Raw genomic sequence first — 25,954 nt, forward strand, 5'->3', positions numbered from 1 at the left:
CGACTTGAGCTGTGCCTTAGAGCCTGGGTTGGCTTGAGAGTGGTATAGAGGAGGGAGGGAGGGCATTCCTGGAAAGGGGGTGGGGTGGGGAGGTGAGGGGAACAGCATGAGCAAAGGCACGAAGGAAGAATGAATCTGCTGCGCGTTGAGAATGGCATGGAGACTTCACTGATTGGAGCCGGGAGTTCTTGCAGGGGGATGGAGGCAGCTATGATTGGATAACTAAAGTGGGGCCAGATTTGGAGGGCTTTGAATGCCCGACTGAGAAGCACTCAACCCAGCTCCTGACTTGCGATTTCCGTTCAAGACTGAATTACCTAAAGGGTGGTTAATTCCAACGGGTGTTCTTCTTTGGGGGCTTTGGAAAAGTCAGCTTATCTTCTTACCTGCTTCAATTCTCTTCGCTTACCCAGGGAGAAGCAATAATCACTCGTCGAGGGCAGAGGGAATAATGTTGATTAATTTCACTTTTTCTTGATTTGAAGATGCAAGGGGAAAAAAAAAACAGAATCCCATTTCCACGCCAAATATTATATTTGGTTTCTCCTCCTCCTCGTCCTCACGCAAGTTCTCTTTCTCTCGCCAGCACCTCCCCCACGTTTTCCTGCTCTCCTCCACCAGCTTGGCCAGTCCCCTCCTCTGCCCGGGCGGCGCGCGTTCCGGGCCGAGCTGGTCCGCGCCTGCCCTGCGCACCCGTGCGCCCCCCTCCCGGTCCCCTGCGCCCGCGCCCGTGCCCGTAACCCGCACACGCTGGTCCACGCCCCCCCCCCTCCCCCGGCGGAGCGGTAGGTGTTTAGCCGTCTGCGCCGGGCCGCAGTGCGGCTGCGCGCACTAGGCTGCCTCCTGGGCTGGCTGGGCAGCGGCGGCCGCTGTGGCGGCGGGGCCGGGAGCGAGCGGCGGCGGCGGCGGCGTGGGGAGTGGCGTGGAGCCGAGCCTGGGGCTGCAGCAGCGTGGGCCCCCGGAGTAGAAAGCCCCCGGGGCAAGAAAGGAAGGCCGGGCCGCGGAGTCCCTGAGCAGTCGTTCTCGGATTTGGGGGAGCCTTGCCCCCCCCACCTCGTCTTCAGACGTCCCCTTCTCATCCCCCTCAGCCCCGGCCGCTGACGGGAGGAGGCGGCGGCGGCGGGGGGCTGAGGGGCGCCGCCATGCCTCTCCCGCGGTGAAGCGTCCCTGCCGTGAGGAGCCGCTCGGTCTCCCCGGTGATGTCCCCCAGGCGGCAGGCGAAAGCGACTCACTCGAGCCCTGGGGTAAAGGCCTAGCTTATTCAGCTTCCTTCCTCCTCCTCCTCCTCTTCCCTTCCCCCCTCCTCCTCCTCTCCCCCTTCGTCCTCCCCTCCCCGTCTCTTCCCTCACCCTTCCCCGAGCCCCCATCTTCCCTCCCTCCCTCCCACCCCTCCAGCAGCGATGGCAGAGGAACAACAACAGCCGCCACCACAGCAGCCTGATGCCCATCAGCAGCTTCCCCCCAGCGCCCCCAACTCGGGGGTGGCTCTGCCAGCCCTTGTGCCTGGGCTGCCAGGGACAGAGGCCAGCGCGCTGCAACACAAGATCAAGAACTCCATCTGGTAAGAGGATCCTCCATCGCCGGGGTAAAAAAGCCCAGGCACATTTCTGCTGCAAACGGGGTGGGGGGCGGCGGGCGGAGGAAGAGGCTGAAGCATTCATTGAATGTGGGTATCCAGAGTCGGGTGCATTTTTATAGGACCTCTGGAGGTGTGGGGACTTTGCATCACCTCTGGTCTCCATAGCCCCCCCCCCCCCAAATGCTTTTACCCCCTCAATTGTGAGTGTAGATAAACAAGTTATTTGTGGTGTTCATTTATGTGTAAGAGGAATATGGGACGAAATTAAGTCATGTTGCATGATCGTGGCATGAATTTGGGACTCAGGAATGTGAAATGTGTTTACTCCTTTTTGCAGTCATACAGAGAGGAAGAAGTGTATTGTGAATTTTCACCAAACAGACATTGTGCGTAAGAATATTAATATGCAGCACAAAACCTAATGTGTCTCTTCCTTTCGGTTGGTTTAGCTGCTATTTCTGGATGTGTTTGCCTTCTTTATTCTGAGATTAAATTTCCTTTCCAGGGAGTTTATTTGCATGATTGTGAAGAAAGGGCTTTTTTAGTATATGATATTTTAAGGTGGCAGTTTACACTGTAAAGTGATTTTTTAATTTAAAAAGATGTTTTATTTTAAAATGTCTTGCCATTTCGTGCCTTTTTCTTTTTTTAAAAAGACCATAGGTGAGATATCCTTTGCTATTTCTGTGCTTGCTTGTATGAGAATTTACAATATTTCAGCATTAGGTTAAACTCTGACGGACTGGTGGCAATCTTTTAATAATTAAATACATTGAGTTAAGTCTATCCTCTGTTAGAGCCATTGTAAATATTCTTTGAACATGAACTTGCATTATTTTTGTAGGATTCTTCATTAACTGACATTTTTAAAAAATGTAGTACTGTTTTAAAAGTGGAAAGCAATATTTGGACTTTGGTCTAAGAGATTGCTTTTAATAGACGTTTTAAAATAGAATGTGGTGTAAAACAAGCTCTGATTTTAAAAATGAAATACCACATGTCCATCATTGAATGTGACTACTAAAATATTAAAACTCCTTCATTTTATTGCAGTTTAAAAATAAATGCATCATAACACATTGTAGTACAATATTTATGCATTTTAAAAACAGTCACAATTTTTAAATACAAAATTAAGGTTTGTTATATGGTAATTTTTATTATTTCTTGGCATACATCCATGTTGTCATGATGCTGATATGAAGTAGGTCAGTGCAGGCTTTAATAGTTTCTTACTACACAGTAGTTGGCAGCTGAGTATCTTGCTTTCAGTTTTAATTTTAAAATGAAGTTTAAATATTTTAAGGTAGAATTTTTTGGCTTTGATGATAGTCATGTTTTGGCAGCTTGAATAGGTCAGAGAAGTAAGATTGTCGTGTGTGTGTGTGTGTGTGTGTGTGTGTGTGAGAGAGAGAGAGACAGAGACAGAGACAGAGACAGAGACAGAGAGACAGACAGAGAGAGAAGCCTTTATTCCTTAAGGGATACCCTCACCCCCTTTTGAAAACTTTAAAGGGAGAGATGGTTAATCTCCTGCCATAAAGTAGTGGGTTTTAACCCCTATTAACTTAATGTAACTTAGTGTCTCTGAAATCATCATTGAATTGTATTTGCCCCTTGGTTTTTACATTTAAGGTAAGGGGCATCTAAATTAAAGAACTAAAATCTTTTACGAAAGGCACATTTTAAAAGTTGAATTAGTAATGTATTTTAATTTATTATGAGAACAGTAGGGGAAAGGAAACTCCACTTTATATTTTTAAAATAGAAGTTATATAGCCAACTGACTGAATAATAATGATAGTACTCTTTTTGGTAAATCATGTGATTTAATTATCCTTTCATTGATAATTTGTATTTACACATTCATTACAACTTAACTGCGCTGACTCTGAGAAAAACTTATCCTAAAGTAGAGTGCACTTCATTTTTTTGCTACTTGCTCAGAAAAAATAATGGGCAACAAACACCTTCATTCCCGAGTATACAATTTTATATCTTTATTTTAAAATTGTAATGGCACACTTACTAGTGTTTAATTTTCAAGCGTAGAAATCCTATTTGCAAAGATGATTACGTTTAGAACTTTGGAACAAACAATAATGGGTCATAAACAGCATTAGTGGAGATAGTTAATATATAGTCTCATATCCCCTGACCCACAAGGCTGGATTTATATTATTCATCAAGTGACTATCTAAAATAAAGACACTAAAAAAAGTGAAAGCCTTTTCACCACCATCTCCTCTAAGAACTAGTGTGCTAAATTAAAATAATTTTTAATAGATAAGATTGCAATTCTTTAAGTATCTCATTTCACATTTTTTGAGGGAACAATATCTTTTTATCAGTTACTTTATAACTTGATAATGTTCTGAGAGATCAGTTTTGTACTACTTTCTACATCAACCTTTGGTATCATTACTAATGAGAATTTAAAATTACATTAAGCCAAAATGTGGCATTTAAAAATTATCAAATGGGTTTTGCATTTAGGTTGATCACAGTTTCTAAATTATTGAACTTGCAGATCACAAACAAGTCCGTACTTGTCTTCCTATTCAACAAATATACATATAATATGTGAGGCAGGCCCTTAGTTGGACAATGTGTTATTTATTATTTCAGTTCATAATTATTCTGTTAAACTAAAATGCTGTTTGATGAAAGTATGTCCATTGTAATTTTAAGCATTAAATGAGACTTTGAAAAAAAAGGTTAAGTGTTCAAAGTTGAAATCATGGTACCTGATGAGATCAGAAATTATTTCATAAGAATTGGAAATAAAATTCTAAAAAAATGTTAATAAGGTAGTTCTAGAAAATGAAGATACTGCCAACTTGATAGTGTTGTAATATTTGTTGATATATTTAAGAGTATCATCCACTTAAGTCCAAGTTTATAAGCTGGCACTTCTTGACCTTCCTCATTCCCACTCCATAGACAAAGGTCCAAATCACTTACTACTTTGAGAGGAGAGGTACTTACAGAGATGTGTATTAATACTGAATATGCTGTGAAAATGTTATTTTCTGAATAACAGGATTCTAATATAAACTTTGCATTAAAAAAATGAAACTAGTAACCTGTGTTTTTTTCCTAAATAAAACTCTGTTCTGGCAACCTAAAACAGCCACAGCTAACCTCACTGCAAACTGCTTGAACTTAACATTGCACCCCTGTTTGGTTACCAAAACAAAAACAAACAAACAAAAAAAAACAAAAAAAAACAAAGCAAGTTTTTCATTCCTCTTGTCTCCCAATATCTTCGTAGTTTAAAGAAGAAAAAAAGAGAATTTGTGTTTAGTTAAAAATACCCCCCCCCCACACACTGCTTTAGTTTCCATTTTAAAGCAGTTTTACTTGAAACCCTGATAGAATAAAATTCTTGTGAAAAAAATAGGATAGAAAAAAATTACATTTGATATCTCTTCTGCCTGTTTGTGATTAGTTATGAGAATAATCATACCTACATGGGTGTGAGTGATTAACATTTGCAATTTGGCTGTAACATAAACAGCAAACCTTTATCTAGAAATTTGAAAGAAATCCTGATGTTTTACTCTAGAGAATGTTCTAATACTGTATTTACTCAAGAAACAAATTCAGGGATTTTTGAAAGAATTAGTTATCAGTTGTTTATAAGCCTGTTTATAACCCTTTATTTATTTATTTGTAAGACCTTACAAACCATTTGTTAAACAGTCCTTAAGATGTGTCATTGTCCTACCTACTTCTTGGAAACAGATAAATTAAATGACAGGAAAGATAGGATTCCTCTCATTAATTATCAGACCTTGGAAGCAGTGTTGGTGCCAGAGTTTCTTGTCTTTATTCAGTCCGGTAAGTCATACAGACTTCTGAATCTCATGCATTTTAGACTTAAAATTATAATCAAAGTGAAATTATGTATGTGGACCTTTTGGATGTTTTCTAAATTCAATTTAAACCCAAATTAGACAGTTTTGTTTACTTTTTTATATATTAGTTACAGAGAGCAAAGTATGATGATCCACAAGGTTTACATGGTAAAGCCGTATTAGACCTGATTTCTGTCCCATGTACTAGAACTCAGCAGTTCCATTTTGTCCTTGGTTCTGGGTCAGGGCATTTATGAGCTCTGAGAATAGTTATTGTTCTTCAACTGCAGTGGGAAACATTTACTATAAAGCTTATAACTTTAGAGTTTACTGTAACCTTAAGTCCCTGATCTTCATTTTGCTTTAAAATTAGAGACTGACTAGTACATTACCTGGCTTTCATATAGTTTTGAATAGTTGGTTGAACGTGGGGCTTGTCCTGTATTGAGACTAGCTGTGATGGTTGCATCCCAACAGTTTGTGACTTCAGAAAGAAGGCAGTTCCTTGTTCTCTGTGATTTGAAACTGATAAAATTGTTTTCCCTATTGACCAGGAAGGCAAGTAAAGCAGTTTCAAGCCCCTGGCCTAATGTTTAGCTCTTAGGTAATGGATGTGTGTGTGTGTGTATAATTTACCAATTCGATCTCCCTACGGGGATGTGTCTTGAATGTTATGTGCAAAACTGATTTGGTTTCTGTCTCACTATTAGTTTTGGTATTATTGGGGAAAATGAGCTTCACTGTGGTAGGAAAGACAAGTATTTTATGTTATGAATGATAATGCTTTGAGTAAAAACTTGTGTCAGATCACTTTTTATATTAGAAAAACAATTGTTGCGCACAAAAATTGTACAAATGAAAATAATTAAAATGAGCATTGTCATTTACTGAAATTTGAACACTGAGCAAGAACAGTGTGTAAGTACTCACCTGACTGAGTACCTGCTATATACAACATACTATGCTAGAGACTGGCATTTGAGGAATGTGCCTTCACTTGTAATGTTAACCTAAGCAAAAAAGTGCAATAAAATGTCTCTTTTATTTAGTTAGGGAACCAGGGAAAGAGGTGACAAGTTCCAAAGTGTTGATTGTGAGAAAAGTAGACCTTCATTTCCTTGTCTGTAAAATGAAAGGTTTATACTAGATGACCTTGCAAGTTCCTTTAGCTTAACTTTCTATGACTGTGTTACTAAATTAATATTGACAGGAATAATAAAACATACCATAAGCACAGTGAAAGACTAACAGAATTAACTAGTCATAGGCAATCAACAGAACATTTTCAATGGACGAATTGTTAGGATTTGTCAGTGTTTCTTGGGTGTTAGCCCAGGACTATCTGAAGGTGTTATTCACTTTTTGTTACCTTATGCAAGAGTTCTGTTATGTGAGATTCTGTCTGCAAATATTTATTGAGCATGTATTACATTTAAAGTATTCTAAGAGCCGTTGTTGATTGTGCAGAAATATGTAAGTCTGTGCAGTAATCCCTGTTGTTGGGGAGTTTACTAATTGAGAGATTGCACTATCGGGATTATTTGTGTGCTCATTTTGTTTTGCTTATAATTATAAAGAAGTGCTCAGTACTTAAAAGCACCTCACATAGGAACTTTCTCCTGTAGTAATAGTGTAACATTTTAAGGCAGTAGTGGATGTTATATTATAAATTTGGTTATGTAAATAAAAAGGTGTGTTTTCAGAATTATTTAGTATAGGGAGCTTCACTACTTCTCCTCTTCACCTAACATAGACTTTTGTATGTTTATTTATTTATTTTGAGAGAGAGACAGTGCAAGTGGGGCAGGGGCAGAGAGAGAGGGAGAGAGAGAATCCCAAGCAGGCTTCACGCTCTCAGTGCAGAGCCCGATACAGGACTCGATCTTAAAAAGCTTAAGATCATGACCTGAGCCGAGATCAAGAATCAGAGGTTCAACCAACTGAGCCACCCAGGCACCTCTAGGGTAGACTTTTTTTTTTTTTTTTAATTTTTTTTTTTCAATGTTTATTTATTTTTGGGACAGAGAGAGACAGAGCATGAATGGGGGAGGGGCAGAGAGAGAGGGAGACACAGAATCGGAAACAGGCTCCAGGCTCTGAGCCATCAGCCCAGAGCCCGACGCGGGGCTCGAACCCACGGACCGCGAGATGGTGACCTGGCTGAAGTCGGACGCTTAACCGACTGCGCCACCCAGGCGCCCCTAGGGTAGACTTTTTAATGTGTTATTGTGATAGTGTTCTTTATAAGTGTAAAGAACAAGACAGTAAGATGGTTACTCCATATCTCTGCCCAAACTAAACCAGCGCCTCTTTTTCCACCAGCCTGTGTGTATTTACTTGCTTTCTCTTCTGCTTTATTGAGGATTCTAAGACTTCAGGTTAAAGACGAGCAGCATCGACCAAAAGGAGGAAGGATCTTCCTGTCCTGGGCAAGTTAATAAATAAGGAACAAATAAGCTCTGAGGCCTTAATGCACTGTGCGCTGGCTATGAGATTAATAAGAGAGTTAACACTTAACCTTAACCCATGTGAATAAAAACTTTAAAACATTTAATTTTTCTTTCTTGAGACATTTACTTTTTTCTGATAGTGGACTCTAATACCTCCTATTTATAAGAGGAAATAGAAGACAACGAGGTTTGGTTAATTATGCATAATACCATTTTCAGACATCTATTACAATAGCTTCTCTATATTATGAAAAGTTGTGTGGGAGGTGAGGTTTTATATTCCTTATATCTTAAAACAAACTGAAAACATGAAGATATTCCTTGCTATTTGAGTCTCTGGTTTCTGAATTCATAGAGCGAGAGGTCAGAGTGACAGATTCCAATCTGTTATGTCTTGGAATTTTGGAAGGCAAGAGTCCATATGGTGTGAAATACCATCTCTTCCAAATAGCTTTGTCTTTAAAAAAAAAAAAAAAAATTTTTTTTTTTTTTTTTTTTTACCTGAACCCATTCATAGTCTGAGCTTGGATAGCAGGGGTTCAGGTAGCAAAGGATACCTTTACACCAATTCCAACACAGGATTAACAAATTGATTTGAATTTACATGCTAAATCTGATTGATTACTGATACCTACCAAGAGCATGGGGATCAGTGTGAACTATTGGTTATCTTGGAGGGGGAGGGTATGAGTCTCTAGGGCTGTGGTGTTGGAATTTATGAGGCCTCATTTTAAGCTACAAACCAAGCATCGAGAGCACTTGGGTTTGTGTTTTTCTTTCTGTACTTGTATTCTTTTTATTTTTCTGTGGCTTTCCTACTTTGATCACCTTGTACTGTCAAGTAGCTACAAGATGAGAACAGGGATTACTCTGTTAAGTGGTGACTGCAGTTTGCACTAACCCTTTTTCTTTGCTTTTATTATCGTGTTTCTCTTTGTATGCCTGTGCTGGTCTCTTTACCTGCTACTTTAAAAACCTTTCTTTTATCTTCTGATACAAGGGTCTACTAACTTTAAGATTCGATTCATGTCTATTGTTTCCATGAAATTTTTCTCAACTCTCGGGGAACAATGATCTCAGTTGTGTGAATTAACTTTTTTCAGTGATTTAGACTGGCCTTACCTGAGATGATCCCAATGTAGTGAATTTTTACTGAATTTAAATGAAACATTCTCATTTTCTAGTACGTAAGGTTCATAGGAATTCAGAGACTGAATATACCTAAAACAAAGCAGTCACTGCATAATAAATAATTTATGACAGTAAAATATTTTATTTATATGGGGTAGCCAAGTACTTACCATTGTTTTTGCAGTATATATGGAATTTTAAAAATTTAATTGGATAAGAGTGTCACTTCATTGACCTCTTGCTTGAAGTAAAGTTGGTGCTTCTGGGAATCTGGGAAATCTATTTGAACAAGATGCTTCAGTTAATTTAAGTGAATCACTTCACTAATTTGATTGCAGTTATTAGATCTGTCAATTGTATATGTATGTAAGCAGTCTATGATCTAAAATGTTACTGTGATATTATTAAATACATGATTCCTTTTTCTGAAGCAGGAGATATTAACAACCAGTGTTTGGCCGAATTCTGTACATACAAGTTTTCAGAGAAGTGAGAAGGTCAAAAACTGTCTTGAATTTACAGAATCAGGTGGTTAAGGAAAACTGAATACAGTATACCTTTATTTTAATGTATATTATATATAGTCAGGAGGATTAAAAAGTAACAAGACACTACTCCTCATTTAAAACATTCACCCCTTTGTGGTAGTTGCATGTGTCATTAATTGAATTTAACAAAAGTAAGATTTTGTTAAATGCAGCGATGGCGTGCTATAATCAATTAAATTAAAAAATAGAGAGTTAGATTCAGAGGGATTCAGTAAGATATAATACTCTTATTGGCAAAATTCAGGATGGTGACCATAACCATCTGATGGTGACCTTAAAAATCAAGGGATAGACTATTGATCCAAATACAATTTAATATCCCACTAGCAGGAATTAGAGTCACAGTTGTTGATGGCAGTAAACCTTACCAGTAATGAGAATAATTAGGGGAAGATAGCTTAGGTCAAAATTTGCTTACCTGGGGAGTGGGGTTTCCACCAATCACAGTTCTCTCATCTGAATTTTAATGTGCAAAGGTAGAAGAAAAAAATAAAGTAATAATAGAGAAGGAAAGGATGGGCATGTTGAGAACTGGGGCAGAGGACCAGGAACTGCTCTGTTAGTACCCTGAGTTGACTCTCTGAATAATGGCCACTTCGTGAAGAGGATCAGAATACAACTATATATGGGATCCTCTGTATACCTCACTTAGCTCATATTTTGGATCCTGTGTCTTAGCATCTGTATCTGTGTACTTTTCCATTATCAGATGAAATTTGTTTTCCCCTTTGGATTCATCCCTTTTCATATATTTAGGGAGTTTGTTCTAATACATACCCTTTCTGTCAGCATCATCAAACTGTTCTTTTCCACAGGCTGCTTTTCCTGTGACTTTATACATGCTTATGACTTCCTTAAAGCAGCAGCAAACAACCTTGGAGAAAAGTTTTTGCAGTAAAACAAAGAGTTGATCTTTCAGTGACCTAAAGAGCTCATTCATAGTCTAAGAAAAAAAGTCATTAGGTAAGTGAATGAAGAATGCAAATACTCATTTTATAAGAATAATAATATAAACAGTTAACAGTCCAAAAATCCTTACTCAATAATAAAAAATAAAGCAGAAAAATGCAGTTTTTTTTGACCACTAAGAAAAGATTTAAGAAACGTGGTAACCATTGCTAGCTAGTCTCATCCCTGGTTTTACTATTTTCCTTACTCCTTTCCCTCCCCTTCAGTCCCTCATTTATAATCCTGTTGTTTGATTTGTAAGCCCACTTATATATTTGGAGGAATAAGTGAACATACATTTTAAAACTGTTAACTGTTTTGCACTTAGATGGTGGAACAAATGTATGCTTCCCCTGCCCCCGCCTTTATATATTCTTGAAAATTTCTTGAATGAGCAAGTATAATTTTTGATTTAGAAAAATACCCAAACAAGTAAAATAATGCTTTTTGTCTACCCTGCTGCTCTTCCCTTTGGTTGCCATCTGTCCATCAGCTCACCACCCTCACTCCACTAGATCTTCTCTCTGCTCTTGTCCTTTTTGACTCTTGCAGTCTGGCTTCCTGTTCTTCTTGCCAACTCAATGGCCTTTGTTTTCAGTCTTTATCTTTTATCGTGTCTTCAGCTCTAGTTTTTAATATGATTCCTTTGTAGTTTGGGAATTATCATTCATTCCTTTTTGAGAGCTGCCTTTGTGTCAGCTACTCTGCCAGGCATTGGGGATTCCATGGACAAAGATGCAAGATCTTTGTTTTCATGGACCTTACTTCTGACTAACATTTTAGTTTTCCTGCTTCTTTCCTCTAGATGCCCTTTAATGGTGACTATCCAGGCACTTATTTCTCAACCATCCATTTTTTTCTCTGTTCACTTGTTTGATAAAGTCACAAATAGATGGACTGATCAGACAACTCTAATCACATCTACTGATTCATTTGCTAGAGTACAGGTAGCTAGCTACCACTGTCTTTGTAAACTTGGCATTTTCACAGTAATCTTCTGTGCCATAGTGTTTGCTACCTCAGTTTGCTTTCATTTCTAACTATTTTACCTCTTTGGGTAGTAGATGCCACCTGTTCTTCATTCTGTCAGGCTAGTAATATTGGTTTCATATTTTTCTCTCTTATCGTTATGCCCAGTATTTTAAGATTGCCAAGTTCACAGGGTCACTTAACATTTCTCCCTATCTCCTACTCCCTAGATTTCCACTGCCAGGACCACAGTCCAGTGCTTTACCATCTCATTCCTGGATTGTTACAATGGCACCATAGTTGCCTCTGCCTCTGGCCTTTCCCCTCTCTGAACTATGCTATATATTGCTGCCAAAATAAGTCTTCAAAAATATCCTTTTCCATGTAGTCTCCTTCTAATAACCTATAATAATTTCATGTTGCCCACCATATCATACCAAAAATTGCTGTCAGGTTCAAAGGCCTGTATAATCTGGCCCCATGCAGTCAGTCCAGCCTGATTTCTTTCTGTTCATCGGCATTGAACTTCTGTCCGGCTAGCACTTCAGTGTCTGCCTTATATTTTGTGGTCCTCCTTTTATTCCTGCTTTATATCTTTTCTGGAATCTCTACTTGCCTGTATCCAAATCCTACTTAATCACATTTTAACCATTTTTAAAGTCATAGCTCAAATCATCATACTAGCTCAAATCATCATACAATAAAACATTCTTTAGCTACTCTAGTCCATGTTGACCTTTTCTTGACCTCACACTGTATATTGATGTTTGTACAATTAAGCATGTAATCACTTTAATTTTTGTCCTGTGATGTTTAATCAACAGCAAGTTCTTTGAAGCCAGGGTCAACACCTTTTGCATCTATTTCTCATTGAACAGTAGGTACTAGTGAATACTATTTTTGTCTACTATATTCTTAGAGGCACTTGATTTTTTTCCACATATTAATGTTTCTGGAATTTTACACATTTGATGTGGTAATTTTCTGCTCAAATAACTTATTAAACTCAAGCTGCATTTTACAGAATTGAGGACTTACAGCAATAGATTTTTTTTTTTAATTTGCATTGGTGAAACTGAAGTAATCTTTTATTTAGTGTTTCAGTACTACTAATCAAATATTTTTGAGTGTATATCTAAATTAAAAAATAATATACCTCCCAAGTAAGAGCCATTGTGTCCTTCATTTTAAAAATACTGAGCAGGGGCGACTAGGTGGCTCAGTTGGTTAAGCATCTGACTCTTGATTTTGGCTCAGGTCACGATCTCACGGTTTGTGGAATTACTCCGCTGACAGCACAGAGCCTGCTTGGGATCCTCTCCCCCTCTGCCCCTTTCCCACTCATTTTCCTGCTCTCTTTCTCTCTCTCAATAAATAAACTTTAAAAAAAATTTTAAAATACTGAGCAAATGACTACTACATAGTTTAGTAATCTTTTATGAGTATACAGTAGTATTTTAGTTAGGGTTTTGTGGGCTAATCAGCTACGTGTTCCAGCCTCGTTCCTAACAGGTGAAGTTGGAATTTTGAAGAACCCCTTAACATTAACCTGGAGATAGCTTCTTCAAAGTTGGGTTCTGGTGGAGGATTTAACCCACTTACTTCTGGAGCCAAGACCCAAAGCTAGGGTAACTTGTTGAGTCATGGCCACAGCCTGAAGACGGCAAATGAACCCTATGAGTTAGGGCAAATAACTGAGGAAGATGGATTTATTGGGAAAGTAGCGAGGGAATAACCAAAATAGAGCAATTCTGAGGGCCCAAAGTGTTTCACATTTATAAAACAGGTTACAGTCTATTGGACGTTTCTATTTATCTGACGTCAGAGACTTTTTGGTTTTTTTTTTAGTCTGATACTCTTTATTTCAGAGAGGTACAACAACTAGTTTATCTTGGAAAGACCCTTTCAGAGGCAACTGGCTCACTCAGTCATTAGGCTTCCCAACTTTGGCTTAGGTCATGATCTTGCAGTTCATGGGTTCGAGCCCCATGTTCGGCTCTGTGCTGACAACTCACAGCCTGGAGCCTGCTTTGGATTCTGTGTCTCCCTCTCTCTCTGCCCCTCCCCTGCTCACTCTCTGTCTCTCTCTCTCCCTCTCCCTCCCTCTCCCTCCCTCTCCCTCCCTCTCTCTCTCTCTCTCTCTCAAAAATAAATAAACATTTAAAAAATAAGGTACACTTTTAGCTTTAATATTGTATTTATATGAGGCTACTTCGTTTGTTAGAGCAACCATTCTTTATATTACCATCATACTAGTATCACCTTGGAACATGTTAGAAATGTAAATTTTGGGGCTGCTCCCTCAGATTTATGGGAATAGAAACTCTGGGGGTGTAACCAGCAACTTTTGTTTTATTAGCCCTTCAGATGATTCTAATACAGAAATTTGAGAATCACTTGCTTAGAGGATATATCTTCTAATAAACAGTAGTAAGCCAGAGTCCTCTGTGGCAAACTTTTAATCTTTCAAACTTTGAGTACCCCAAGTAGAGTTAATAACTCCTTTAATTTTTCATAGTATTTGAGTGTAATTGTTATAATATTATTTACACTGTGTTGCCAAAAAATTCCACTAAACTGATTCTTTAATCTCAGCAATTGTATATTAAATGAATTGATGGATGACTCCATGAATAAACATTAAAAATAGATAGTGCATGGTCATCATTGCACTCTGCCTGGTCAACAATGAAAAGACAGACAGACAGACAAAATACCAGAGATCACATGTATAACCCAGGGCCAGCAAGCTCTTACTTTGAGGGGCCAGATGGTAAATATTTTTGGCTTTGTAGGACATAGGGTTTCTGTTGCAACTACTTTACTCTGCATTGTTATCAGGAAAGTAGCTACAGACAATACATATGCAAGTATATAAATGAATGAATGGCTAGATTTGTTCCATTGCTGGCAGGATGTGACCCTTGGGCAGCAGTTTGTGGACCTCTGTATCCCAAACTGCAATAGTGGTTCTCAGTCTTCACTCTCTTTTATTGACAAACAATGGATGATAGTCACCTGCTTATTATTGTCTTATAATTCTCTCTTAGGTAAACCCAGGATTATGTGTAAAGCATATTAAAATGCAAATAAGTAAGAGTTATATTCCAGAGATAGTCCTACCTTAGCTCTTATGATAATAAAGTATATTGACTTAACGTTTTTGGTATGACACATAAAGAGCTGGAAGTCCTCACTTCTGTCATCACAAGAAGAAAAAAATCTGAACAAACAGAATCAGCAGCTCTTCTTAGATGCGTCAGAGAATTGAGGCAAATTCAGGGCAAACTGCTGCCTGCAAAACTGGAGACTGGCAGATAGAGAATCAAAGCTGATGGGTGGCAGCAGCCCAGGAGTAGAAGCCCCACAACTGAAGCCACTACAGGTAGGAACACTTTAAACTTAACTGATGGATTAAATGCTAGAGGCTCTGGGTGGCCTAGCTTGAGTGTTGAAAACAGAGGAGGCCCAGTGTTAGACAGGTATCCCCACACTTTCCAGGAGACCTACCAGGTTCTCCCTGTGAGGATCAGAGAAAAGTCTTTTACTGCTTGCATAGTGAGGGAGGGCTTCAGTGGGTGGGGAGTTTATAGGAAGGGTCACGGAAGGAGGAGGAGAAAAGTAGTCATTTTGAAATATACCCAGAGCTCTCTATTATTTTTAACAGGCCTGTTTCAAGGGAAAATATTTTACTAGAGCCTAACTAACAGGGGCTTTACCAAAGCTTTCTTGACCCGGGGAAAGGGAAGTATCCAACATAGGCTCACTAAAATACTGAGACCTAATTATAGGACAATAGAATGCCTCTCTCCAGCTTTACCACCATGTCAGTAGGGCTCCTGTATAATAACAGGATTGCATCTAAAACAATAGTAAGCCTCACACCTTTTTTAAAGAGTCTTTAGGGATTCCCAAAGAGAACATGGGAGACAAAAGCAAGGACATTAGAAAAAATTTTAGCTTTAGACACCACACCTACAGCAAACAGTTAAACAGCCCAAATCCTAGTAGATAAATACAAAACTTTACTCTAAAGGCCTGTTGACTAGAGTTGCTTTTACCCAACAGTATATCTGGCTTTCAAGAAAAGATTACAAGGCATGCTCAAAGGCAAAAATAAACACAAACATAAAAACAAAAAAGAAACAAAAACAAACAAAAACAACTCACAATCCGAAGAGGTAAACCAGTTTCAGATATGACACAGATTTGGGGATTATTATCCTATGGATTTAAAATTATGATTAATATGCTAAGTGCTCTAATGGAAAAAGTAGACATCATGCAAGACTGGATAAGTAATGTGAGCACAAAGATGGAAGCTCTAAGAAATAATCCAAAGGAAATGCCAGAAATCAAAAACACTGTAACAAATGAAGAATGCCTTCATTGGGCCTATACAGTAGACTGGCCATAACTGAGGAAAGAATCAGTGAACATGAAGATACATCGATAGAAACTCCCACAACCAAAATGCACTGAGAAAAGAAGTGAAAAAGATGGAACAGAGTATCCAAGAACTGTGGGACAATTATAAAAGGTGTATCATAAGCACAATTGGGATATCAGAAGGAGAAGAGAGAAAGAAACCAGAAGTGTTTGAAGTATAATGGGTGAGAATTTTCCAAAAATTAAAGACCCTAAACTACAGATCCAGGAAGCTCAGAGATACCAAGCAGAATACATAACAAAAATCTATCCCTAGGTACATTGCATTCAGTCTGCAGAAAATTAAAGACAAAGATAAAATCTTGAAAGAAGCCAGAGAGAAATAACCACCTTACTTATAGAGGAACAAGGATAAGAATTTTATCAGACTTCTCTTCAGAAATCAAGCAAGCAAGGAGAGAGTAAAGTATTTAGAGTTAAAAGAAGAAAACCACCAACTTTGTATCTGGTGAATTCTGTGTCTGTATCCTTCAGAAGTAAAGGAGAAATAAGATCTTTTTCAGACAAACCAAAATTGAGGGAATATGTAACTAGTAGACCTGCTTTGCAAGGGATGTTACAAGTTCTTCAAAGGAAGAGAAAATGATATAGGTCAAAGATTTAGATCTACATAAAGGAGTGAAAAGGAATAAATGAAGATAGAAGCTTTCATTTTTCTTACATTTAATCGATCTAACAGATAATAGTTTGTTCAAAATAATGTATTTGGTGATTATACCTTATGAATAAATGAATGACAACAATGTCATAAGGAACAGGAGAGAGGAATTGGGAATAGTTTTAGAAAGTACTTGTAGTAACTAAAGTGGTATAGTGTTTTCAAAGTGTACTTGGATTAGTCATAAAAGTATATTGCAAACCACTAAAAAGATTTTGAAAGGAAGTGTAATTGATATGCCAAAAGAGTAAAGAAAATAGAATCATATAAGGTGTTCACATAAAACCAGAGAAGTCAGAAATAGAGAAGACAAAAAAATAAAAAACAAAGAAAAAGAGCAATGAATAGTAAATCATTAAAATATGGTACATATTAATCCAACTGTATCAATAATCACTTCAACTGTGCATGTTCAGAATACATCAATTAAAAGAGACTGTTACAGTAGATTAAAAAACCAAAACAACTGCCTTTCTGTGCTGCCCAGAGAGGGGTCCAACCAGTGTTCTGGGTTCCCCTCATAACTTTAAAAAAAGCTTCCATGATGTCCAGAGCCCTTGATAGTCTGCAAATGAAGGAGGATGATGCCCTGAAATTCCTTGTAGCAGGAACCCACTTAAGTTGCCCCAACCTTGACTTCCAAATTGAACTTCCAAATTCCAACCTTGACTTACAAATTAAAATTCCTTGTAGCAGGTACCCACTTAAGTGGCACCAACCTTGACTTTCCAAAAGGAAAAATGATGACATCTGTATCATAAATCTGAAGAGTACTTGGGAGAAGCTTCTGTAGGCGCTCCTGCCATTGTTGCCTTTGAAAACCCCACTGATGTCAGTGCTCTGTCATCCAGGAATACTGGCCAGTTAGCTGTGCTGAAGTTTGCTGCCACCCCTGGAGCCAATTCTGTTGCTGGCCACTTCACTCCTGGAACCTTCACTAGCCAGATCCAGGCATCCTTCTGCAACCAAGACTTCTGGTGGTTACTGATTCCAGGGTTGACCACCAGCCTCTGAGTGAAACGTCTTATGTTAACCTGCCTACCATTGCTCTGTGTGACACAGACTCTCCTCTTTGCTACATGGATATTGCCATCCCTTGCAACAAGAAGGGAACCCACTCACTGTGTCTGGGATGGTGGACGCTGGCCCCAGAATTTCTGTGTGTGCATGGCACCATTTCCCGTGAACGCCCATGGGAGGTCATGACTGATTTCTTCTTCTACAGAGATCCTGAAGAGATTGAAAAGGAAGAGCAGGCCACTGCTGAAAATGTTATGACAAAGGAGGAATTTCAGGGTGAATGGACTGCTCCAGCTCCTGAGTTCACTGCTACTCAACCTGAAGTCGCAGACTGGTCTAAAGGTGTGCAGATGCCCTCTGTGCTCCGTTAGCAGTTCCCTACTGAAGACTGGAACACTTGCCCACCACAGAAGACAGGGCTGCAGCTTCCACTGCTCAGGCCACTGAATGTGTATGAACAACTACTGAGTGGTCTTAAGCTGCTCTTCCACAAAGAAATAAGGTTGATGGAAAATAAAAGGTTTCTAAAAGTTGGAGGGAAAAAAATCAAGACAACCTTATGTTGTTTACAAGTATACCTTTCACTGACTTTGGTACTTTGTTATTTAGTAACCAATTACTTGTAACATGCTTCACCAATATGTTATAACACTAAATTTGAGAACCTAAAAGTTACATGTAAATGATAAGGTACTTAAATTATAAAGATCTAAAGGGAAAATGGCCATGTTTTTGTTTAACGTTTTTATTTGAATTCTAGCTCGTTAACATACAGTATAATAGTTTCAGATGTAAAATACGTGGTTGAACAATTCCATACATCACCCAGTTCTCATCACAAGTGCGCTCCTTACTCCCCGTCAGCTGTTTAACCCATCCCCTCACCCACCTCCCCCCTGGTAACCATCAGTTTGTTCTCAAGAGTCCGTTTCTTGGTTTGTCTCTCTCTTTCTCTTTTTTAACCTTTGCTCATTTGTTTCTTAAATTCCATATATGAATGAAATCATAGGACATTTGTCTTTCTCTGACTTATTTCACTAATAAGTGTTATACTCTCTAGCTCTATCCATGTCATTGCAAATGGCAAGATTTCATTCTTTTTTATGGCTGAATAATATTCCATTGTATATATACACCACATCTTCTTTACCTATTCATTAGTCGGTAGACTCTTGGGCTGCTTCCATATCATGGCTATTGTAGATAATGCTGCTGTAAACATAGGGATGCATGCATCTCTTTGATTTAGTGTTTTTATATTCTTTGGATAAATAGTGTGATTGGTGGAGTGTAGGGTAGTTTTATTTTTAGCTTTTTGAGGAACCTCCATAACTGTTTTCCACAGTGGCTGCACCAGTTTGCATTCCCACCAACAATGCCTAAGGATTCCATTTTCTCCACATCTTCCAAAATGGCCATTTTGTGTACAGTTTTGTGTATAAAGTATTTAATTTCCTGTTTAGAATTAATTTTATGAGTAATTTAGTGAACATATTTTATGTACATTCTGATTTTTTAAATGTTTGTTTGCTTATTGTTTGAGAGACAGAGTGTGAGCAGAGAGAGAGTAAAGAGTAGAGAGAGAGAGGGAGATGCAGAATCCAAAGCAGGCTCATGAACTGTGAGATCATGACCTGAGATGAAGTCGGATGTTTAACTGACTGAGCCACCCATGTGCCCCTAAACTGTTGTAATGAGATAATTTACATGCCACTAAATTTACCTGCATTAGCATACAATTCAGTGGTTTTTAGTGTACTTTCAAAGTTGTGCAGTAATTGCAATGATTTATTTTTAGGATGTTTTGATGTTTTTTAAAGCAGTTGAAAAGTGAACTATATTGACTGAATTGATTAGAAATGGAAAGGTATTTATCTAATCATTTCTGAAGGTTTGAAGGCAGTAGGAGCATTCAAGATAGTATTTTTGTTTTACATGTTGATGGACTTAACAGTAGAACATTGATTTGTAGAAACTCAAAAATGAAGTTGTAATTGCTCTGTGCTTTTTCTTTATGGTCTTTCCTTGTCTTTATCCTTTGTGGACCAATCTTTATATTACTTTAGACATGCTAAAGAGCTTTCTTCTATATAGAGGCTTACTGCTAAAAAAAAAAATGGTTTCAGTATTACCTTAAGCTTCATCATAGCTGGTCAAATACTTGAGTCTTCCTATGGCACACATTATTTTCTGACATTTCAACTTTTTATATTTATAATTATAGAGCATAACATGTGAGCTGTTGCTTTTTTCTGTAATGTATTTCGAACCAGTGAGATACTACTTTACTAAATTAATTTTCTTTAAGATGGTTAGAAAATTTCTCTGTCCAGCATAAAAACTTTCATTTAAAGAAAAACATATTTAAAAGTTTTAAAGCAAGAAATAATGAGAATCACAAAGAGGAAGCTCACTTTAGTGATGTGTCATAATGCATTCTGAAATTAGTTGCCTGGGTTTGCTACTCAGGTCCCCATAACTTTTAGAAGTTGTTTCCTTTATCAGTAAAGTGGAAATAGTAATAGTGCTTACCTTGTACAGAGTGGTGAAGATTAAATGAGATAAGTCATATAAAACACTTTAGTATAGAATCTGGCACATGGTAAGAACTTGATATATGTTGGCTGTTACTCTTTAACCACAGTAAATTCAAAGAACTTTTTCACTTTAAAACACCATATGTTACTGTGATTACTTTTTATTCTTAACTGTATTACGTGTATTGTGACAGAGGAAAACCGTGATGATATTTGAGGGAAGAGTTATCCAGGCAGAGGGAATAGCAAACGTGAAGGTGAGAAAGCTGTGGCAAGGAGGCCAAGTGGCCAGAGTGGTGAGAGTATGCTAGAGTGTAGCAATGAGGTCGTGAGTAAAAGAGGGGTAGATTTGTGTAGGGCCTTGCAGGTCTAGTAAGCACTAAAACTTAGGTGCTTCTTCTGGGTGAGGTGGGAGCCACTGGAAGTCTCTGAGCAGAGGTGTGACATGACCTTACTGGTGTTTTAGGCTCCCTGGGCTGCTGTGTGGAGAAGAAACTATAGAGGGGCAAAGGCTGGGTTACTGACATTTTACACTAGGGGTGTGTGTGCACGTATGTGTAGGTGTGTAAAAGATGAAGTATTATTTAAAAATTATTAAAAATATTTAAAAGTATTTAAAAGTATTAGTAAGTGGTGGTCTCAGGGTGTTGGAGTTAGCTGTGAATGATTTCATTTTCTTTATACGTCTGTTTTCCAAACGATTTTAAAGAGTACTTTTGTAATTATAAATGTAACTGTTACCATTTTCTTTAAGTAGAGCTGTGATAATAACAAAAATTATGCTATATATTAGGTTTTTTTATTATAAGGACATGCTTCCATATTAAGTACAGTATCATAGGTGCTGTTACTAAAATTTTTTAAATGTGCCATCAGAGAGACTAAATGTTCATAATGTATCTATTGAGTATAATGAGGCATCAGGAATTTAGAATAAATGACCTAACTAAATTAGTAACAGGTGAGAATTAGACTATAGAACATTTTACATATAACTCAGTTATTTTAAATAACTAAAATGAAACTATGTATTAACAGTAGAGATACTGTTTTAAAGAACTTACAAATGATTATCATTATAACAGTCCAGTAGCCTTATTACTATTACTGATGGTTTCCTTTTGCAGTGGAGTTTGGTATGTTACTATTTTTGAAGTCTCAAACTCTTGTTTAAATGATTGCATTTAGGTACTATTTTTAATAGACTAGAATGCCATTCTGGGATCTGTAATTAGTTTTGTTTTCCTGAATTCCCTCACTTGCTGTCCTTTTGCCTAATCCATACTCTCGGAACCCTAACCACCAGTCTTCCCCACCTTAAGTAAATTTCTACATATCCATCAGAGCTCCACTCAAGTACAAAAGGAAGGAGTCTTTCCTGAATCTTTAACATAGTGAGGTCCTTAAATCACTCTCCTACTGGGTTCTAATTCTTGTTACCACACATTCCAATTCTAATAAAATAATTGTATAATTTTATAGTCTCCTCTGTTGGAATATCAACACCACAAAGACAGGAATTATAGTTCTCTCATTTAGAGATTATTTCCCTAGTACAGGATGAGTGAATGCATGAGCAAACTCCATAACTACCAAACTTCTTTTAGATGTCATTTGGAAGTCTGGTGCAGATTTTCGTGCTATTCTTCCTCCCATGTCACACTGTCCACCCCCTCGTGTGTTTTAGTTATAAGTTACTAAGTATAGTAGAAGTTATAAATAAAAATAGCAAACTTCAGTGTTTTTACAAGTAAAAATCTTTATACACCATTTCCAGCAGTATAAAAAGATAGCTTATTGTAAATTTTTGTTTATAGATGACCTTTTTGAATGTATAATTTATTAATGTAGACAGCATTACCAAAGAGAAATTATATCAGAATTTAAATCAGTATGTATAATCTCAAGTTGTTGGGGTTTTTGTTTTGTTTTGTTTTGTTTTTAGCTTTAAGCATAAAGCATTTTTCTGAAATTCACCTTTTCTCCTTGTATGATGGGTTTTACTGGTATATGTTGTGTGCTTCTTTATTGAAAAGAAGTGTTCAGTATGCTTACTAGAGATTCATTAAAATTCTTTACAGTTTTTCACTGGTGATATAGGGGAGGAGAAAAACAGCTTTGTGGTATTGCTGCCACACTTTTTTAACCTCTGGAAATTATGACATACCACATTAGTATAGCCTGACTTCTTGTTGAAAACAAAGTATGAAGAAGTCTGGCATATTGACAACCTATTCACTTAGCTGTGATCCTTAAGGCTTAATTTTGGGTGATGTGATTTCTTTCTTGAAGGCAATATATTTCCAGAGAATTCAAGATTAACTACTTGTATTTTTTTTATGTCTATCTCAGTTCTTTAAAAAAATCTTTCTGATCACTTTTGTTTTCTTGGAGAGTATTTTATTTCTTGCTCCTAGGGGATTTTTAAAGTTTTTAAACTTTCACAGATCTCTAAAATGTTTCTCCTACATTAAACAGATATGAAGAACTTCCAGACAGAAAGAAAGTTCTCTTTTGTTCTTTGGCTGGTGGTTTACCACTTGTACTCCAATCCCTGTGTTAGGTGTCACTTTTCTTTGGGGCTGCAGCTTTGTTTTTACATTCTTCCTCTCTGGAAGGACATACGGTATATGCAAAACTATATGTTACATTACATATATCATATGTATATCATCATGATAAGGAAAACTTTGGGTATACGCTTGAATACTAGTGGGTGCATTACATCAGAGTCACACTTTTGTTGTGTTAAGTGGCACATCTTAACAAAGCACTTATTAATAGTTTTCTCTCTGAATTACTTTCTTGTTCCATCTTTGCCTCTAGCCCATTTAAGTCCAGGTTTTCTTTCTCAGTTCCTTTATCACCTTTTGTCTTTTTTCTCCAGTTCTGCCTCTGAAGCTGGCATATAACATCTGTTAGTGACCCTAAAGCTATTCCTTGCTTTCTGTACTTCCCTAGGTGACTTCTCTCTGGATAACTATGTTGGATGCCTACACTTGTCCTAATCTTTATAGTTAATCATCACTTTCTCACCTCTCCTTCTAGTCATTACTCTAGACCACTCTCTGCATTGGTCTATTACATGTACATCTTTAAACTTGTATTAAGTGTGGGTCATCCAGTCTAACGCAAGACACAACTAACTTCCAGTAAATTGTGAAGAGAAGTATTTCCTTACAGCACTCATGTTAATAGAATACAAGATGTTTATAGCAGATAATTCAGAATCTCCTAGTTTGTCTCTCTGAATTTTTTCTCCATCTCTTTTTTGTTGTTGTTTGCTCTTGTTCTTATCCTTTCCACCTTTTACCTTTTTTTTTCACTGTCTTCCTGTCCTCAATATAAAAGAAAAAAATTTACCTAGGTAATTTGTTAAAATTTTATGTCTGCTCTTCTTACATTTAGAATCTGAGAAGTTGATAGGTTTATATTTCTTTATCAGGTTGTTTGAAAGCCTAACGAAGTTGTTTAAGAAAAGATATAGTGAGCCTTTGCTATGAAAAAGATTATGTAAAATCATTTAATAATGTACCGTAGGGAAGGTGTGAGTCAACAGGCAAGTTTAACAGAAGAAAACGGTTGTGTTAGGCTGATTACTTGGTTGCTTTGGTCTCCAGATACAATTCCAACCTGTTGAAGATGGGGAGGAATGATGCTAAAAGGACACTTTAGGATCCCTAACTCCTGAAGTGAGTTGTAAAATGTTGTGAATTCACTAAAGTTTCACCCTGTTTGGAAAGAAGTACAGCTTTTGTCTTACTTTATTTGAATAATAGAATAAGTTCTCCAGCATTGTTTAAATTCACTTTTAAAAAGTAACTTGGAATGTGTATTCCGGCATTGGCAGCCCAGTGTGAAGAACTTAGATGTTGCTCAGAAAACTGCTTTCCTGGATGAAGACAGTGACCTGTTAGGGACTATACTCACAACCCAGCTAGAAAAGTCAGTTTTAGAGGATGCCAGTGCTACAGTGTATTTGCTGCTTGATTATGTAGCTCATGTTACACGTGTTTAATCTTTCTGATGACTTAAAGAGATGAATGGGCTTTGGAGTGATTGTGGCAGATTGAAAAACAAAACAAAACTTTATATTTTGGACTAGTGTATTTTGGCTGTTTTGTATAGTTGTTCATCCCTTGAATTCCAAATACAATACTGTTACATTCAGTAATCTTAAATAATGAAATCTTGTTTGCTACTGTCATTCATGTTCTTTTTTAAAACTTAAAACTATAATCAATCTATTTTAATTTTAATGCAAACATATGATACAAGGGTCATCACAAAACCAGCAGGAGGATTATTGAAGAGATGGTATTAGTGCACTTGCTTAGCTGTTTGAATGAGGGGGTAATAAATTTAGAGCCTCAACAGCAAGTTATGAGAACAATTACAGATGAATAAATGGTTCAGTGAAAAAAAGGTGAGATGATTAAAAAAAAACAACTAGAACAAGATAGAAATGAACTTTTGTCAGAGGGGAAGATTTTTTTCTCTTAGAAGTAGTAGAAAACATCTCAATACAAACGAGATTTTACTACTTGAAATGAAAAACAAAAACACCTTTAGGTATTAACTTTCTTACCTATACCTTTAAGTCCAAATTAAAAGACCAATCAGAACAGAATACAATTTTTATGGTTACACTGCCATTAAAAATTTTTAAAGAGAGTATGTCATTACATAAATACTTTTGATAGACCATGAGCGGGAGACAAAAATTACAGTATAGTCACACAGTTTCATACAGGCAAACATACACACTGTATGCACCTGCACACACAAACTCTAATTTTAGAAAAAGAAAATAGAATAAAAACACACCAAAATCTTGTCTTTCAGTAATGTTGGGATTGATGATATGGATGATTTTCAAAATAATTTTATATTTTTTTCTGAAATAAACAATTTACTTTTAAAAACATTTCTTGTAAAATTGCATACAGATTAAGTTTAACACTTCCTAATTCGTTTCCAGCTTGACTTTCCAGCTTATCTTCTCTGCCCTCCTTTCTCTGACATCCATGGACTAGCACAGGGCTTTTTATAAAATTTTACAAAAATTATGATGTGAATGCCTCGAACTTGTTCCATTTCACTACATGACCCGCCACGTCTTATCTGTATTAGGTCCAGCTGTATCACACGTTTAGGGTTTTTGCCCATCCCTGAAGGGTATCCTTGCCTTGCACCCCTTGCCTGATAGGTGTTTTAGAGGATATAATGTTCTCTTAAAGGTCTGGGGTATAGTCGTCTATCTTTTCCCCTTGGCTTTGGCTTACCTTTTAGCAGTAATGCTTACCTCTTCCCTTTGCATATTTGAAGCCAAGTTTCAAGACCATGATTAGGTCACCCCAGTTTATTATATTCCTTCCAGTGTCTTGTCAACCCATTTTACCTTGTACTTTCAGTACAGCACTTATCATAGTTTGCACGTACTGTTTTTTTCTACTGTGTATGTCTTTCCCAGTTGATGTTGAGCCCCTGATGGGTAGCAGCCATGTCTTACTCATCTTTGTATCTCCCACAGTGCTATGTTAGCAAATATTTATAGTCTTGTGTTGGTTTTAAATAATGATTTGTCACAGTTTGAATCACGAGTCAGAAAGATGTTTTAGTCCATTTCTATCCATATACATTTCTTCTTGTTTTATATATAATCTTAATGCACCATCTTTTTAAAAAAGAACATTTATTTTCTATATCATAAAAGCAAAGGGTATTAAAAATAGAAAACTTAAAAAACAAAATAACTTCTTTCCACCATCTGTATGAAACATATGTTTCTTTTTTTCCTATAGG

At 37.4% G+C, this 25,954-nt stretch overlaps 1 protein-coding gene and 1 pseudogene across 1 annotated transcript in view; both read left to right on the top strand.

Annotated features, from left to right (window-relative positions):
* Nucleotides 1–753: 753 nt before the first annotated feature.
* RFX7 (regulatory factor X7) overlaps nucleotides 754–25,954 on the top strand; it is a 135,051-nt gene continuing 109,850 nt past the window's right edge. Inside the window, exons 1-2 of the mRNA XM_043555358.1 lie at nucleotides 754–1,244; nucleotides 1,399–1,561. Of these exons, the coding sequence (XP_043411293.1) occupies nucleotides 1,401–1,561 (161 nt within the window). The 5' untranslated portion in view covers nucleotides 754–1,244; nucleotides 1,399–1,400. The remainder of the gene's footprint in view (nucleotides 1,245–1,398; nucleotides 1,562–25,954) is intronic.
* LOC122468606 lies at nucleotides 13,621–18,090 on the top strand (annotated as a pseudogene).

This window comes from Prionailurus bengalensis, chromosome B3 (genome assembly GCF_016509475.1).
Source record: "Prionailurus bengalensis isolate Pbe53 chromosome B3, Fcat_Pben_1.1_paternal_pri, whole genome shotgun sequence".
NCBI classification, from domain to species: domain Eukaryota; kingdom Metazoa; phylum Chordata; class Mammalia; order Carnivora; family Felidae; genus Prionailurus; species Prionailurus bengalensis.